Here is an 18,987-nt window from a genome sequence, read left to right as displayed (position 1 = left end):
TTTCTCTGACAAAACCCTAATTTCCACCTCCATCTCCATCTCCACCTCCTAGTACTCTGAAGGATGATGATGATGGCTGCTGCTCCAGTGGAACCCTAAATCCTTCACTGCAGAAGGAGAGGGACGACATGGGTGACTGACGTCTTTTGCAACCCCCCCCCTGAGGCAGGCGTACCGAGAAACCCTAGAATGAAGCTAGGAGAGTACTAGAAGCATCATCGGACACAGATTGCGGAATTGATCCACATTCAGAAAGGAAAAGGCACAGAATTGATCGAGGGGGAGGGAGGTACAGAGAAAGAGAGAGAGATAGAGATAGAGTATAGATTGATGGAGATAGCGACAGAGGATTGATCGACCAAGGCAGACGGATCCTAAACCCTAAACCCTAAACCCTAGACCCTGAGAGAGAGAGAGAGAGATGGGGGCTGTGACATCGTCTCGCCATCGCCGCCTTCGTACCGCATAGTGAAGGATGCATCCGGGAAGCCGAAGCTCGCGGACCTCCCTCTCCCCCTCCGGATTCGTACTGGTGCAGGTGCAGACGTGGAGACATCCACGCTTCTCCTTGACACCAAGCGCGGCCACACCATCGTCGCGCTCCTTGTCAGGCATCCTTCTGCTCGCCTCACCCTGCTCTACTCCCATGGCAATGCAGCGGACCTTGGCCAAATGTATGAGCTCTTTGTCGAGCTCAGCCTCCATCTCCGTGTCAACCTCATCGGGTAAATCTATGCTTTTACCTCTCTGCACCTTCTTGTTTCTTGTTCTTTTTGTGCATGACCATGACCATGACCATGTCACCATGACCATGACCGGGACCAGTGCCAGGACCATGTCTCCATGACCATGAAATTCCAAGAGAACTGATAAATAATACATAGCAGGGAAGAATGGAGAAAAACAGTGTAGTGTAGGCAGGTGCTGTTTTTGGAATTGAATGGAAGGAATAGAAACCATGCATTACAGCGAAAAGATAAAACAGAACAGAGTCTACATTGTGGCAAGATATTGATTCATGGAACAAGAGAAATATTGCATTTACTTCAAGCAATGAATTGCTGAGAAAGTATGTCCAAAATTATCTCCAGACCATTCACTTCCGCTAGGTACATTCCTAGAGAGCTTTGGGTAAAAGTTGGTAGTATTTAAGTTTGCTCAAACTACTCAAAACATCAGGGACATTAAATGAAATTCTGGTAACCGCATGTGATCTTGATTCTCCTAACCGCATCATATTTAATTCATGTTTAATATCAGTAATAATGATTTAAACCATGTGTCTATTTTAAATAAGATACTTCCTCCTATCTTATGCGTAATCTATTTATATCTGTATGTTGTGCAGGTATGATTATGCTGGTTATGGTCAATCAACCGGAAAGGTATAAAAAAATCAATCCTGCAAACATTCTGTTTGCTTGATTTAATGCAAAAACAAGAATTTATTCATGTGCATTGCCTGATGAACAGCCAACAGAATACAATACATATGCAGACATAGAAGCTGTATATGAGTGTCTCGAGCGAGATTATGGTACAAGACCGGAGGAAATAGTGCTGTATGGTCAATCTGTTGGGAGCGGACCTAGTTTGGAGTTAGCCAAACGCATACCACAGTTGAGAGGCCTCGTCCTGCATAGCCCTATCTTATCGGGAATACGTGTGATGTACCCTGTGAAGCATTCCTATTGGTTCGATATATATAAGGTATCAATGTTTCAATGTTACCTTATCTGTCTATCTTTTGTCTTTTTTTGGGGGGGGGAAGGAGTCAAAAGAACCTTGAAACATCACGAATGATGACAGTTTGCCAAATTTAATGCTGTCTTTAACATCATATGGGGCAGTAACCTTCATTAATGCTTTGAATCTTGATTACTGATCTCCTATCATCTTTACGGTTTGCACAGAACATTGATAAGATAGGAGATGTGGCGTGCCCTGTGCTGGTGATCCATGTAAGAAGCTTTGGATTGGAACTACATTCTTGGTTTTCTAGATTCTAAATTCTTTTTAGTTACAAATTATGTTTTTCCAGGGAACGTCAGATGATGTGGTAGATTGGTCACATGGAAAACAGCTTTGGGAACTTGCTAAAGTGAAATATGAGCCCCTTTGGTTGAAAGGAGGAGGCCATAGTAACTTGGAACTTTATCCTGACTATATACGACATCTTCGGAAGTTTCTAATCTCGTTAGAGAAATCTTTGCTTTCAGATGGTGGTAACACATCATAAGTTCTCAATGAATGTGTTTTGGTTATTAAGTTTGGGCAGTAAAAGCAAATGAGTGGCCCTTATGAAATTTGAATGCAACTTGAATGCAACAAATATGGAATTTTGTAGATTAATGCCAATACCATGATTAATATTTCCTGTACAGGCCAAAGCAATTTTCCATGACCATTTGGATTTCTAGTTTTTTGAGTCATATCATCTTATTTTTCTTCATTGAAGAATCATGTGAAAATGTTCAGCATTGATGTTGGTCCCTTGTGTCTTCTATCGTCTTCCTTGAAGGATTTTTTAGCCTGTTGTGATTATTTCTGATCTAGGAATTGAACAGTTCAACTTAAGTTTGTGCTGTAAACTATTCAAGTTAAACTTTAGTATTGACTTGACAAGTTTATATGTACTGTAACGAAATTAAGTAAACTTTCACCATTGGCCTAACAAATGTAATGAAATTAAGTTAACTTCACTATTGGCCTAACAAATGTAATAAAATTAAGTTAACTTCACGGTTGACCTAACAAATGATGCCATCAACAATCTAATGGTGTTAGTGCATTTCATTCACAAGTTAATTTCACTATTTTGCAACAAGTCATGGTATTAACAGACTAATCATATTGGTGTATTTCAAAATGTAATGCTGTCAACAGTCTTAGTGGTATTAGTGTATATCTGTAGTTAGAATGAACATACTAATGTTGGCTTAATATATTGAAAGCCCCATTCTCTTTGTGGAAACATGTGCAGCTATAAGATTGACTGTCCATGATTGCTCACCATGGAGATAGTAGCTCTTTGGTTTGGAAAGTCAAAAGTTCTCAGAATTGACCAGCCTTGGTACATCACTGCAATAGCATTCTGGGTTCATTCCAAAAAAAAGGTGATAGGCAGGATGCTCAATGGGTGGGTATAGCTTGTGTAGTAGAGATGAAAACATAAAACCTTGCCTCCTGCTAGATGCATCAATGATGCAAGTATCTGCTAATATTTAAGGTAAGCAAGCTCGACAGCTTGTCCAGGTTCTCACTTCATTTGTTTGAAGCATGAGACGTGCCTTTACTCAAACCAAAATTTGCACTAGTGCTTTATGCCTATGAGTTTCAAAGATTTACTTCCTGGGGCATGTATGTCATAAAGAATAAAACAGAGGTTCATTTGTTTCAATATTGTATCTTAAGATAATGATCTTAAGGTCATACAACCTTTTTTCCTGTTTGACCTTGCCACTTTCCATCTGTATGAGGTATAAAGTACATATCCAAGTTTTTCTTTCCACTTGCATTCGCAGGTTAATTACCATATGTTAAAAGTATAAAGTGTACCCTTTTCTTTAACAGTTTGGTAGTGGCACTTTACTTCTATGAATTACATATCTAAGATTACTACCTGGTTTTGTATGCTGAAGTTTAATACGAAGGCTCTTCTGTTTCAAGGTTGTATCTTAAGATGAGGATCTTGAGGTTGTATGACCTTGTTTCCAGTTGGGCATTGCCACTTTCCATCTGTATTGAGGGCATAAAACTACATATCCAAGATTTCTTCCTATGAAAATATTAGGCTGTTTCCTTCCACTGCCCTCCATGCCATTACTCCAGATTTACTTTAGTGAAGTAAATGATGCGATAAACCAAACACAGCCCTCCTATGGTTGGTAAATATCACATGGTAATGAAAATCTCCCACGTCCTTGATAGAATATAGTTCTCTGTCTTGCTCTGTACCCATCCTCTTCATTAACTATTACTATTATTAATCCTAAGCTTATGGGTAATCTTCTCCACTTACTTCAAATGCAACCTTAGGATACAATTAAACTTCAAGCGTTAATTTACAATTAACCAGCATCACAGACCATAGAAAGATATCCATCCCCTCCGAATCCATCGTGTCTTCATTGGTTCAGATCATAACCTCTCAAAAGCAAATGAAAGGGGAAACATAGCACTCCCCATTGCTTCCTAATTTTCCATTAGGATATGTGTATGTACTGTCCAAACTATCTTGAAGAATGTCTCGTGCTGTCTAATCATAAAAACCTTCAGCACAGTGAATGTTAGGGTCTCTTGTGAAATGCTTATGTGAAAAATAATGTCAAAAAATGATTTCAGAAAAAACTTCATATTCAGACTCAAGATTGGATTATCAAGGACACCATTGTTTTTGCACTTCAAGCAAAACGAAGCAACTCCAATGTTGGCAATCCTTCACAGGTTTATTATACAAAGCCAGACCTTGAAACCAAGCGAGATGATTTAAGAGATGATATAAGAAGCAGTTCATAACACTTTCAATCCTCTTACAGGAAGATTTCCTTCCATTGCATCCTTCTTCATCTTGCAGCTTATACAGAGAAATGGCCCTTCCAATGCCCGATTTGTCATAGAAAAGAACGATCCAGCATGGACAGAAATCCCATCTGTCAATGTTATCGGAATCCGACAAATAGCACAGTTGAATGTTCCAGATGAGGGATCTGATCCAAGCCTGCAAATATCACCACAATAAATAAATAAAAATTAACGTACGGGCAAATTAAGATGAAGCACAATACTCGGGAAATTGAGAGGCAAACATGGGACTCAGGGCACAAGATATAATCATAACTGATCATAACTGATCATAATCACAGATAATCTATTAGTGTCATCCATTAGTATTCTTGGTCTATGTGATGCTGTTTCTAATTACGATTAATAACTAAATAGGGACAAATTTAGCAAATTAAGCTTGTAATTTCAGAAATTACTACACACATTCCATTTTGTGAGCAGTTAGAATAAGCATGTGATTAGTTTGAACAAGCATATGCAGGTAGTTTTCAAAGCATACTTTTTTTCCCAATAAAGTAACTTATAAGCATGAGTAAAGATAATAACCTTTCTGCTAGCATTGCCGAACCCTCTTCAAAAAGTTCTTGGACAATTCCTGGTGCTCCTGGCTTGTTTGCTACGACTGCTGATCCTTTAGATCTCCAACCAAATAACCAGGTCTTGAATTTACTTTTCTTCTTCACTGGTAATGGATATGGGACTTGAGTAGAAATTTCAGGTGGCATTATATCTATAACAAGACATGTTGTATCATCTCGAAGTCCTCGAACCTTCAATGCTTCCTGCATAGAAATATATTTTTCTTGTGACCAAAGATTACATTAAGTTTAGAAGAATAGAAAAATAGGAAAACAGAAGGTATGCCAACCTTGACAACTTGCCTTGCGGCAAGTTCAGCGGGCATTTCTCGGCAGCAATCAACTGCTTTATCACAACTTAAAGCGTCCCAAACACCATCTGAAGCAATGATCAATCTCCCTCCTGCTTTAGATAGCTGAAAATGGGATGGACATTTTTTTTTAATGAAATTCAAAACAGGAAATATTACTCTTGTTCAGACAACAAAAATGTATACCTTTATTTGCTTCACATGAGGTATAGGTACTATGAACTCTCCCACATCCAGATCACCAATTGATCTCGACAAACAAAGGCCTCCTGGCCAGCACCGCAGTGGGCCAATCTTCAAATATCAGAAATGCAAGCAATGTCAGAAATGCTTCCTTGTTCCTCACATGAGAGATTAGAATTACATTTTGTATCCAGTGATTCTAGTCGGACACTATCTAAATAAAGAAATAAGAAAGGAATATTATCGTCCTTGAAACATCAACATGACCTATGTGACCAATGCATCTTTACAAATGTATTAAACTGACATAATGGTATTTCATTATAAATAAATTAACAGCTAAATTTGAGATGTATCCTCACTGCATCCCTCATTGGATATTCTAGATGAGAGTGGTTACAACAGTGTGCCCTATGATTCCTACAACAGGCAATACTGGCTCTTATATTTTGAAATAGTGAAGTTGCAGATGAGGTCATCAAAGTTGAGGCTATTATGAGTGACAGGAGGCTGCTCTGTGTTGAGATCTGGGAGACAGACGTGGGTGGACATCCATGTAGCTGGGACAGGTATTAAACCGATTTGATAATGTGTAGGCAGTTATTCTTGTAAGGTTCCATCCTCCTGCCTAAGGGGAGAGGTGGGTTGATCCAATTCTGTTCTGTATCCAACTCACAAAGTCCATTTTTATTACATGGTTTAGTTCTGTATGGCTGAGATCCAAAAAGGGATTGTTAAGGTTTCAGCCAGGTAATCAATTGTGCATACCAATACTCCTCTTGTTTGTTAACTTCTTTGATGAGTCAAGTGCCAGTCATTGGCACTTTTGTTTGGGAAATTGCTACAATCTCTGCAGAAAGCTAAGCACTTGGAAGAGGGCTTCAATGACCACAGGTGTTGTTTCTTGTTCTGCTCTGATAATTTCATGTTGTATTGATGGCTTGATCCTGATCATGCATACGATTGTCATTGCCAAGTGTCTTTCCAGGGCTCCTCACTGATCCATCATGTCCAAGCTGGGTAACAGGTGTATTGAAAAGCTATAACTTGGTTCCTTTTTCCTGAAATGAATGTGATAACATTAATTTTGTAGGGATCCTAAGGCTGCCAAGCCACACGTTAATCTTAGCTCTGGTGCCCCTCTCAAAGAGAACCGAAGTCTAACTCTATTGAAATTCCGATAGAAGGATATCATACACTTAATGCAATTTATTTTTCATAGTTCTGTTGGAAGGAAAGTTACTGCTATAATTTCACAATAACTAGCAGTCATAATGAACCAATGGAAAAAAAATCTACAACGTATAATTGCACACTAACAGAAATGTTTTCAACCAGTGGCAACCAGTGGCAGCTGCCTATTAGGCGCAGAAGAGAAAGTGCAAAAACAGAAGCTTACAGTTACAATACATCAGTCAGGTTTTGGTGCTTCATATTCAGATAAATTCTACATCCCTTACCCACATGAACATGCAAATAGATCCATTATGTATTCTTCACAAAATAGTGTACCTTATCCCAAGGTACTAATCTTTGTGTTTACGTATATAAGTAAACTCCAGGGTTTACTTTTGACCTTCTTGTCTCTCCCAAATCTGATGTCACAATAGAACAATATAGCCTAAACAGCATAAATTACAAGGAGCAAGATGCAAAATCGACAGCACTATACAGGATTACAAATAATTGGAAAAGAACAAGGCCCAGAATAGATATAACACTTGGAGCCAAGTTTCCAATATTATGAGGCATGTATCAAACAGCAAGTGGCACTGTGCATCTATTATCTTTCCAGAGGCTCAAGGTTAATCAATACTGAAGAAAATCATTCCACAATTGGACATATATAAGAATTATGAGCATATGACAACCATAATATATAATATACTTATGTACAACCTTTTATCCAATATATGTTGACATAATAATTCCCCAGAAAGAAAGAGGAAAACAATGTTGATGTTGTTATATATGCATATTTAGTCATCTGCTAAATACAAATATATCTTACTGTCGTTTGAAATAGAGGACATTTGAGAGATGAATTACTTTGTTAGATTAATAAATTTCATAAATGGATGTCACATGAAACAATAACCTCCTAAGAATCCCATATAAAATATGGCACCAGATAAGCAAAAATAGCATGACAGAACACCCATACTAACCTATAAAAGGGCGTCCATCATTAGATAGACCCTAGCACATCCATATCAAAGAAACTATCTCATTCCCTATGAGAGAACTTTCAAAGTAATAGTAAGCACAACAGATTTGAAAGAAACTCAATCGGCACTCAAGACTAGATCCCCATCAGTATAGGACTGCAGTTTACACAGGAAGGAAAAGCCTCGAACATCTATGCCCTCTAAAATTGATTGATTCCAGGCCTGAGATTTCATACATTCATGCATCCTTCATATATCTGTTCCCATAAACTTTTCAAGTAATGTTGAATAGCATACAGCATGTGGACGATTTGAGGTTACCATCTATGATCAAGATTTTTTAGATTCAAAATAGATGGTATCAATGCAATTTGTCTTGATTTATTCATGACAATAAGATAGCAACTACCGAAGATTAGCCCAAGAGACACAAGGCTATCTACATGAAGAGGGTGGTGATGATGCATAAACACATAAAATCATGGGGAAAAACCTACCTCAGCACCACCTGCAATGCTTAGCCGTCCAACTTCACCTCCAGCTTTTATCACACGCTCGCGCCTAAAAGTTCCCAATCAATGTGACAAATTAACGTGAATGTACCAAAGATGTAGTACATTAAAACATAGAGATAAAATAAGGAAAAAAACTATCTTAAAATATACGAAGGTAAGAAATAATCTTACTCTTCTTCATTGTCATCTAATCTGTGATCTACTGTTAATACGGAGATCCTCCCCCCCGGAGGATTAAGGATGCATCGTGAATCTCCTACTGAAGCCACTGTGACAGTCCATCTATCAATAACAACAAATGTGACAGTGGTTCCTGATGTTTGACCTGAAATGTCATCTTGATTTTGTAGTGATTTGAATAGGCGGGAACCCAGACAATTACTTCACATTTAAGGCTTTATAAATGAACATAATAATACACACCCTTTTCCTGGAAATCTTTATCCGTCTTCACAAAGCCAGCTACTAACGCTCGTGGTAGTGATGCCAACCACTCATCCCTACTAAGAGTAGAAGAGAGAGCACTCATAACATCAGATAGCAGATTCTCTTTGGCATAAATAGCAGCAGATGCCCCATTGTGACCATCCAAGACCTATTCAACATCATATTTTATCATGTCACTATAATAGTCTACAGTAGCATAAACGTAGAAAGGATCCTGGATCAACATATTCACATAAAAAAGAAATTTCTCAAGAATTATATACTGTTCAAAACCACCACAAATTTGTCATATCACATGATCACAAGTCATTATTCACATCTACATGATTACCAATTTACCAAACAAGGGTTGAGGATAAACTTTACAGTGTGACACTACTATAGTTAATAGCTAGATGCTAAATCCAAGAGACTAGAAACAGCTACTCTAATGTGGGATATGAATGCACATCTACTTTTTCAGTGACCTTACAAACATTACCCATGAAATCATTTTATGATGGCTGCATAGCATACAAATATAGTAATGGTTTTCATGAGACAAGAGACAGGTTCACATATTATCTTTAATAAACGCAATCATCAAATGCTCATGCTCCAGGCTAAGTTAGTAGCATAAATACAGCCAAGAAAACGCTCAGGGTATAGGGCTTCCTACAAAGGTCTATATTTTAATGTCTGAGGTCTAGGATTTAAGGCCGAATATGATCCGTGTATATTTTTCCAGGAATCTTACAAAATTGCTCATGGGATAATTTTATGGTAACAGATACATTACCATGCTATGGTTCACAAACACATTATCCTTGCACACTCCAAATGTAGCAATCCTTGCATAGAAATTAACCAGGAAAACAATCAACAGCAGCATTTCTTACATAGAACTGGCATATTACCATTAACAAATCCAATTCTTGCATTGTCCAAATGTAAACAATCCTTGCATAGAATTAGCATGCTATCATTAACAATAACCAATCCTTGCACGAGTCCAAATGTCTTTGCATCAAAATCACAAGGTGAGCAATATTTCCTGCATAGAATTACGCAATGACGAAACAACATACCCCAAAGACTGCAAAGGTAGACGATCTTAATCCCAAAACTCGTTCACAATTCGTCTTGACCAATGTGAAGTCTTCTCCTTTCTTCGCTTGGAATGCCTGGCCGTATAGTATAAGAGGAGTATCTTCCTTCTCATTTTCATACTCCAATTTCAGCAACGACGAAAGAGGTATCATTCCATCCTCAGTACGGCCAGTGATTCCATAATGGCTAGTTATGTATGATCCCATGAACTATGGAGAAATGGTTTGCAGACCCCAGAATTCACATGTGGATTGACAGGAAGCCTTTTTCTCTTCTTTTCCTATCAGAAGAAAGACATGCTGGGACCCAAACCTCAGAAAACAAGACGACGATATGTTTCTTCCATAATGTATGCTGTATATCCATAACCAGGAGCTATTCTTTCTTTGATCTGAATTCGTCTGGTTCCATACTAGTCGATCCGTCTGTTTTTCACACTATGTAGAGTTGTTTCGAGTTTGGGTACAGTGGGAGTTTCCATCTGCTATGATAGAGTGATCGAAAGAGGCTGTATATGAAGCAATTGAGGGAAAGGGGGTGGAGAAAAGCAATAGAGAGAGGTGCTATGGCGAATTAGGGTTTGTGGGCAGAAGGAGGAGTTCTGGAATGGGGAATTAGGGTTTGTGGGCAGGAGGAGAACAGGAAGAGAGGGAGGGACAGGCAGTAAAAGAGATTGGGCAGAGGAGAGCGAGAGAGAGAGAGAGAGAGAGAGAGAGGCTCATCAGAAAGAGAGCACAAGAAAAAGCAAAAAAGCAAAAACGCAAAAACGCAAAAACGCAAAAAAGCAAAAAAGCAAAAAAGCAAAAAGCAAAAAGCAAGAGAAGAAGCAAAAAGCCAAAGAGTAGAAGAGAGGAGGGCAGTTTTGGGAATTTCCAAAAACTGTAGGTTTTGCCCCGACCCGAGCCTTAGCCTTCGTATATCTATAGTTCACGTGTGTTTCGACAAACGTTTTTCTTCATTTGTCGGGGTCTTACTTTCCCTTTCTCCGAGCCTTAATAAAAGATCAAGAAACGTACGTTTGGGATATGGTAGGAAACGCTGTACATTACATTCCTGCCTGGCAAGTTTGGCTACCATTCTTGAGAATGCGTGTCGGGACCTTTTGTCTTGAACCCTCTCCGTTATGGACATGCATACACTTAAAACATAAATTCATCGGTTGGGAACATGAACCCTAGACATTTCATATCATCTGTTTACACCTTCGCTGTACATTACATTCCTGCTCGGCAAGTTTAGCTACCATTCTTGAGAATGCGTGCCAGGACCTTTCTTCTTGAACCCTCTCTGTTATGGACATGCATACACTTAAAAAAACATAAATTCGTCAGTTGGGAACATGAACCCTAGACATTTCATATCATCTGTTCACACCCTCACTCCCTTTGCAAGGATGCCACTCTTTAAGCTCGCCCGTGTCCTGTCGATTTCCCTTCAATTGTTTTGGTTGGTTCACCGAAAGAGAAAGATGAAAAAGCAAGAACAATTTCATCCTCTTGCTCATTGGTTGATTCTCCTTTTATTCCTCGAGGCTAGATGGGTCCACACATGTTGATCATGGAAAGCTGAATTGATGCTTATGAGTTAAAATTTCACACATCCCTTCATTGTGGTGGACGAACCTACACTTTCTAGTTACGGATAATCTTGTACCCTTGGTCTTTAAACAAGCAAGCTGACTATGTTTAGTGTAACACTTGCGAGTTTCCAGTAGATCCACTTACATGTGTTCGAAGGTAAACTTGTGTTCGTGATATTAACCTACTTCTATGCAAGATGATGGTAACTCAATTTCTCTTCATTCATGCAGTAGGTGGGTTAATTATATTCGTAGGTCGGGCATAAGTTATGTTCCTCCTATTATTGTATATCGTCAAAAACACATTCTATAGGTTTTATGGATGCTTTATTGTACAATTAAGAAGAGCCTCATGAACATTTTCTATCTGTGATATTGCTACATTTACACCTAAGTGGTACGCTTGATTATCAAGACAAATGGATTTCTCTATGAGATGTTCATTCCACACTTACAAATCACATGACACATTAATAATAGCCATGATGTATTATTTATTCATCCATACTCATCCTCCTGATAAAAAGGTCATACTCAATAGCATATTGTCAGACACTTATTTTTCATGTTTAATTGACTACACCAAACATGTAATCTATAATGTCACAAATAGTAGTAACATATTTATAATAGACGCATGAGAAATGAAACTAAAGTGCAATAGTAGATGCAGGCATACCAAAGGTGTTAGCTTTTTTAGCATTCTTTCTGATTGAAGAAATGTTTGACTACCTGAGATTGTAATGCGTTCTTCTTTGTGCAAATATTAAAGTGATCAAGTTCTTCATATAAAGCCATATGCGATTATAAATACTTCAAGAGAGAATGCCGCCAAACAAGATTTGAAAGTGATTGGTACAATGGATTTAGGAAAATCCTTCTTGTTGTCAATGTAGGCAATCCCCTTTTCCATATTAGAATTGGAATTAATTCATGAATGGAACAGAGACACATTACTTCCATGCAAAGATTCAACCTCGAAGAGTGCTTGGGCATGCATATCTTTATGAAATTTCTGCAAAGTCTATATTATTTTATAAGGCGAAATCCAAATCCCTTCCAATTGGCACTACCTTGCATTCCTTAGTCAACGAATAGGACAATGATCTATAGGTTGTCCTTACAAGGTGGTGCAAAGTTATAGCAATTTGTGACAATGTTTTATGCACTGTCACTAGGCATTTAGATACCAATTTGTCAATGACCGTGCAAGTTGCAACTATTCATATTTTGTGCACTATCACTAAAGTTTCTAGGGGCCTTGTTATGCCTATTTGTCCCTAATTTCACTTTTCAGTTGTCCAAACCATAGGTTCCCAACAAACATACATAAGTTCAAACCTTTGTACAATCCCATGCCTCTTTTTGAGCATCTTACCACTTTCCCCTCCAAAACTCTCTCTCCTCGTTCCCTCAAAATATATTGATGTATTCCATTGAGTGGCTTGTGTTCAACCTTGGAAGTTGTGCCATTTTAAATTGCCTTGATATAACATAGGTTTGTATCGTGGATAATGTAAAGAGAAAGTCAAGGATTTTGAGGAATACCAGGAGTCAAAGTGATGATGTAAGTGTCAAATCTTGAGATGCTTTAAATGTGAGGCCAAAGAAACACACAAAATGATCCATATCCGCAAAAATGTGTGTGGTGTGTGTTAAGACCAAGCTATTGTAATATTTTGTAAGCAATGCTATTTTATGACATCTACTTCTAGCTAAATTCCTTCTCTATCAAGTCCACGCTTCAATTGGCACAATCCTTTACCTATTGCTCCCATTGGTTTTGGGTGCCAAAAAGAACTAGAAAATAGTTGGAGGAACACTAGAAACGCCATTGGCATTTATGATCTCTTTTCCACCTTGGCATAACTCGACCCTCTTTAGCAAGTATAACCCTTGGTGTTTTGGCTTCTAATGCATGTATTATCAATCACAAGCATAGAACGGAAAAGTCAAGGATGCTATTTAGGGTTTTGAAATCTAGCATAATGTGATCCACAATTTTACCAAGACTCAATAAGGTAGTTCACACATGCATACTGGGTTAGGCTTTGTTGTCTTCTTTTGGGACTTTCAGGAAAACGTAAATTATCCAACACATGTACTATGCGTATACTATGAAATGTACCTATTATCATAATAAAATATGCACTTACTTTAGGGATATGTCCGAGACATTTATGCAATATCTGTTATGCTATCAACACAAAGACATAAAAAATATGCTCAATACCATAAATTAGGTTGAATTCATCCTCAAACAGAGTTAAAGACAAAATTCAAAATTTGAAACTCTAAAAGTATACTTCATGTTTATGCAAACATATTGAGAAGTGGACTCAAGCTTTTCAAACTCTGACCAAATCACGAAGGGGTTTCTTGCTTACAAAAATAAGGAGATATGTAATGTTGTATATTTTCTGACACTCTCAAAAACATATTCTGCTAGCTATGTTGGACATAGTGATGCAATATATCAAAAATCTCCTTTCTTGTATGAACACACGGACATAAATTTCCATCTTTGATTTGCCAAAATTATATACAATTCTATATGAAGCCAAAGCAAAAAAAATGGGACGTGCATATAAGGTTGCACAAACATATTATGAATTGGAACTTGAACTTCTTTGGCATAGGAATGTTTTCATTTACATTCTTAGCTATAGACATGTGAAAGAATATAATTAATTGTTTGTTCTTTCACTTAGCTTGTGGTATCATGTGTTGTGGAATATCAAAAAGTCTAACCCTTATCCAAATCGAAGATGACTACCAAAGTTCACAACGAATTAAGTATTACCTTGCAAACAAAGTTAAAAGAGCTTCAACCCTACCAAATAGATTTTCTTAGCCATTTGCTTGCGCAATACATAACTAATAAATCAATACCTTGTAAGTCATTGTAGATCTCTTGGAATATTTGCCCCACAACAATTCCATTACTCCAATAGTTCTAGCCATCTTTGCAAGATTGTCAACCAATCCCATCAAGCAAACATTTTTCTATTTCACTTTGGATAAGGCTTGGCGATTTTCTAGATCTTCAATCCCTTTTGCAATATCCATTTGGATAAACCACGTCCATGGTTTGTATTTTGTCGAATTTTGTAATATGTTAGTAATCAGTGGCTCGATCAAAACATTGGTGCGGTTGCATAAATGAATACACATCAAAGACTACTTATATGATAATTTATATCATTCATAAAGAATATTATCTCCCTTCAAGTTCCTCTTGATGACACTTGGGACAATAGGGAATAGCCCACACATATGTAAGCATTTGTCAAAAACTTGGATTTGACAAAATAGAGGACTTTTTAAATCCTTTACCATTAAGACCTTGGTTAATTGATAAGTTTTTAAAATACGATGTGAATGCAAGTGATATGTTGTAGCTCCTCTTTTTTTTTCCAAAAAAACCCCCCTTCCATTAGTTATAAAATTTTATAGATGAGAATGTTATATACAAATCTCAATAGGGATGCAATAGTTCCATCTTAGGTGGAGGCCCATTGACTCAAGAAAGGGAGAGGACGACCATTGTTGGATGAAGGCTAATTGTTGTCTTTCAACTCCATCGGATCCACCCATGAGGCCATCGTATTGACTCTTTAGAATGACTACAACTTCACTCCATATCTCTTGCAATAATATTATTGGATGCACAATTTGATTGGAGAAGACCAATGTACACCATTGTTCGCAAGCATCCAAAGAGTTATTGGGTTGACTAATTCCAACACAACTTGAGCTTTGGCATTAATAGGAATTGAGTGGATATTGTTGGAGTCTGAGACCGTCAGTGCAGAAACAAGAACAACATCTATGCTTAGAAGATCACTGAGTTAGCAAGGTAGAGCAAGATCAAAGAGACATAGTGAAAGAGAAGAAGAGACAAAGAATGGCACACAAGATGTAACTGTGTTATAACAAATGGAGGCAACAACCTTATGAGCTAGGTTACAAAGTCAGTTATATACTAATTGAGCTAGGGCAACTGCCCTTTGACATATTTATAGAATTGTCCTAAACCTAGTTTGTCCAAGGGACAGTGTGAATACAACCATTAGACACCTGCATTCGACACTCCCCCGTAATGGTCGTATACACTAAGGAGAGACCTGTAATATAAAACAGAAGATACGGGTTATATAAAGAGACACGTCCTACTCGATTAGATTGATTACTCCTTAAGCCCATTAGGCACCAAAGTGACTGAAATCGATCAAGTACGAGGCACTTGGTCATCTTGTCTGCTATGTTGTCGGTCGTGGAGATCTTCTCGAGGCCAAGCTTCCCTGAAGTTACACAGTCCTGAACAAAGTGATACCGAACGTCGATATGCTTGGAGGCATTGTGATGAACCAGATTCTTCGACAGAGCAACAACTCCCTAACTGTCGTTGTAGACAACTAGAGCCGAATTGGGGTCGGCTTGTCGAAACGTACATGCTAGCTGACCGAGCCATAGAGTGTCTTTTGCCGCATCGGATGTGACTACGTATTTAACTTCAGTCGTTGAAGTGGCCGTGCAATCTTGAAGTTTTGACTTCCACGAAATTGCTCCATTGCCAAATTTGAAGTAGTATCTGGTTGTTGAATTTCGACTGTCCACACAACCGGCAAAGTTTGAGTCGGTGTAACCAACTACGCTTGAGTTCTTGTTCGGACTAAAGAGGATGCCAAGGTCTTGTTTGCCCATCAGGTATTTGAATACATGCATGACTACATTCCAATGCAATCGGCATGGGTTGTGCATGAATCTTCTGACGACTCCTACGACGTGAGGAATGTTAGGCCGTGTCGCGACCATCGTGTACATCAGGGAGCCGACTGCCGGTGCATATGGTATCGTCTTCATATCTTCCCCCTTTAGATCCGATGTAGGGAAGTCTCGCTGAGACAACTAAAGATTAATGGGGAGCGGGGTCGAAGTAGATTTGGCCGAGTGCATGTTGAAGTGCTCTAAGACATGTTTGATGTAGTCGGCTTGAGACAAAAAAATTTGTCTTGGAGCCAATTGATCTTCATTCCGAGAATGTGTCGAGCAGGACCTAGATCCTTCATTGCGAACTTCAACCGTAGTTGCTGAATAAGATCGACAAGCTCTCCAGCATGCCAACCGGAGAGTAGCATGTCGTCCACGTATAAGATGATGAGGATGGGAAACCCATCTTGAGCTGTTTTCATGAAGAGGCAGTGATCCTCATTGCACTTGGAGAGGCCGACTGATTGGATGAAGAACTTCTTATACCACTACCGGGTTGCCTGCTTTAGGCCGTAAAGACTCTTCTTGAGTCAATAGACTAGATGCTCTTGGCTGGCTGCTCCATGTAAATTTCCTCCTCTAGATCACCATGGAGGAAGACTATCTTCACATCTAACTGAATAAGCTCTAAGTCCTTGGTTGCCACTACGCCGAGTAGGAACCGAAGGGTGGTCATTTTCACCATTTGTGAAAAAATCTCATCGAAGTCGACGCCATATTGTTGTTGGAAACCCTTCGCGACGAATCTGGCCTTATACTTGGGACATGGTGAATCCGACGTCTCTTTGAGTCGATATACCCATTTGCACGGAAGAGCACGTCGGTTTTTTGGTAGTTCTACTAAGTCCCATGTTTTATTGTGCCGGATGGAGTTAATCTCTGACTCCATCGCCAAGTGTCAGGTGGCCGAAGCGGGGCATGCCGATGCTTCTTCATATGACGTGGGTTCACCGGTGTCTATAAACAAGATTCCAGGGGAGTACCTCTCCGGAGGTTGCGACAGTCTTTCGGATCTTCTTGGTATGACTGGGCTAGCCTGATCGGGTGTCTAGGTCGGATGATTTGGATGCTTTGGTTTTGTTGAATTAGCTGATTCGGTATCACGGTATTCCGCGAGTACGTGTAGGATCCGAGGCGGGACCACGGGGGTCTTGGACTCGGGAGCAAAGGAGAAGGAATAAGACACAAAATGGAAGCTTAGCTCAAGAGGAGAAGAGGAAGAATAACACATAAACATAGAATAGAATAGAATAGATGGAGGCAAGATATACAACAAGTTATATTAAGATTCCATGAACGATTACAACCAAGACCGCATAGGCCGCACCAAAACGATTACAAGAAAACCCTAACCGGATAAGTAAAGTAAAGAAGATGATGAAGAAGCAACCCTAAGCGAAACCCTAAACCCGAAATGGTATGAAGAAGAAGAAGAATAGTAAAACCCTAGACGAAACCCTAAAACCCCAAAAGGAACCCTCGACCTAAGTGGTATACCTCTCTCACTCAAAATAGGCAACCCCTTCACAAGTGATTCCTCACTCCCTTTTATAGTAGTAAGGGGTGAGCACATTACAAGAGGGAGTCAAATCCCCTTTCATTTAATGGGGAATATCTCCCTTGATCTTAAATCGGTGGGCCTTAACTCTCTCTCTCCCTCCTATCACATTCACTCTCAATGCCCACTACTCATTCTACTCTACAAAGTGCACATCACATTTATGCCTCTACGAACTTCGTGGTGCACCTTTATCACCTTAGATTATTACCCTTCCCATTACATTTGTTTACTTATTCTTATTATGCAAATTTACAAGTGCATGTGCAATGTTGCACATCCCCATTTTATTTGTCCCTCCCGGTTTTCTCACCATAGCCGGAAATATTCACGACATGGTGCTAGAGTTTTCGGCTACCCGTGAAGCCGACCTTGTGTTATGGGTGGGGCCATCATGAAGGGTCGACACTTCCGAGAAAGTTACCCTTCAAACTTCAATAGACCTTTCGGCCGTCTTATGCATAGTCGACTCATTGAACACAACGTCTGAACTTTGGACGATTTGTCTGTTCTCGGAGTCTCAGAGTTGGTATCCGATCTCGCCGTCTGGTCCATAGCTTCTAGGTGGCACAATCATGTTCCCTTAACTTCTTAATCGTTTCTACTCCACGTCGAGTTGCTTTGAAGCCCGACATCCGAGAGCGTTTGGTTGTTCTTTGCTTTTTTGCTTCAACAAGGGAGAGGCCGAGTGGTGTAGGTGTGTCCACATTCATAATCTCCCCTTGTTCATGAAAAGTTTCATTAGTTACATGTTGGTGAATATTAGAATGGTTATGGTTAACATTTTGTAGCTTATTCTCTCTATGTTGTTTTAGCTCTAAGATATACCTACCTAGTCTCTTTATGTTTGGGGTATCTAATAGTTTGGAGAGGGTGGGAGAGGGTCCTAGTATGTCTTGGTATTTCACCCTTATCTCGGAGTAAGTTGGACCCTTGCTTGTCAAGTGATACTCATCCTCTATCTCTATGTGTTATAATCTACATATCCTTTTCTCTCTAGGGACTCTATTAGTATGACCATTCTCAATCTCAAGTTGGTGAGATGATATCCTAAGTTGTCCAATGACAACCCTTAGTGCATTTAATAAGAATGTATCTAGATATTTTGGTTGTGTAATAAAACCTAACTTAGAGAAGTCCATGAAGTGTTCCTTATAGTAAAACATTTTAGATGGGAGTGTCTCTCGTAAGGTGATCCATTTATATCGAGTGTAAATTTG

At 39.0% G+C, this 18,987-nt stretch overlaps 2 protein-coding genes across 2 annotated transcripts; one reads left to right on the top strand and one right to left on the bottom strand.

Annotated features, from left to right (window-relative positions):
• Positions 1-535: 535 nt before the first annotated feature.
• LOC147860494 (uncharacterized) lies at positions 536-2,422 on the top strand. Its single transcript, XM_087324404.1, has 5 exons — positions 536-725; positions 1,349-1,385; positions 1,474-1,710; positions 1,914-1,961; positions 2,042-2,422. The coding sequence occupies exons 1-5, from the start codon at positions 673-675 to the stop codon at positions 2,237-2,239; spliced, it is 573 nt and encodes a 190-aa protein (XP_087180530.1). The 5' UTR covers positions 536-672; the 3' UTR covers positions 2,240-2,422.
• Positions 2,423-4,338: 1,916 nt separating this feature from the next.
• LOC147860493 (putative protein phosphatase 2C 15) lies at positions 4,339-10,505 on the bottom strand. Its single transcript, XM_087324403.1, has 8 exons — positions 9,836-10,505; positions 8,745-8,916; positions 8,493-8,646; positions 8,304-8,367; positions 5,642-5,749; positions 5,435-5,560; positions 5,113-5,348; positions 4,339-4,720 (listed from the first exon to the last, which is right to left on the bottom strand). Exons 1-8 carry the CDS (start codon positions 10,061-10,063, stop codon positions 4,513-4,515), a joined length of 1,296 nt encoding a protein of 431 aa, XP_087180529.1. The 5' UTR covers positions 10,064-10,505; the 3' UTR covers positions 4,339-4,512.
• Between the last annotated feature and the right edge of the window lie 8,482 nt (positions 10,506-18,987).

This window comes from Azolla caroliniana, unplaced genomic scaffold (assembly GCF_043228905.1).
Source record: "Azolla caroliniana isolate FFs.n. ecotype wild unplaced genomic scaffold, voAzoCaro1.0.p SCAF_9, whole genome shotgun sequence".
NCBI lineage: Eukaryota > Viridiplantae > Streptophyta > Polypodiopsida > Salviniales > Salviniaceae > Azolla > Azolla caroliniana.
The sequence above is the reverse complement of the archived record's forward strand: the minus strand, read 5'-3'. Positions and strand labels throughout refer to the sequence as shown.

Coding starts and splice junctions, on each gene's coding strand:
- LOC147860493 (XM_087324403.1), bottom strand. CDS start 10,063: ATGGGATCATACATAACTAGCCATTATGGAATCACTGGCCGTACTGAG. Junction 5,750..8,303: donor GCATTGCAGGTGGTGCTGAG/GTAGGTTTTTCC, acceptor TGATATTTGAAG/ATTGGCCCACTGCGGTGCTG. Junction 5,349..5,434: donor CCGCAAGGCAAGTTGTCAAG/GTTGGCATACCT, acceptor ATTTCTATGCAG/GAAGCATTGAAGGTTCGAGG.
- LOC147860494 (XM_087324404.1), top strand. CDS start 673: ATGTATGAGCTCTTTGTCGAGCTCAGCCTCCATCTCCGTGTCAACCTC. Junction 726..1,348: donor CTCCGTGTCAACCTCATCGG/GTAAATCTATGC, acceptor TATGTTGTGCAG/GTATGATTATGCTGGTTATG. Junction 1,711..1,913: donor ATTGGTTCGATATATATAAG/GTATCAATGTTT, acceptor CGGTTTGCACAG/AACATTGATAAGATAGGAGA.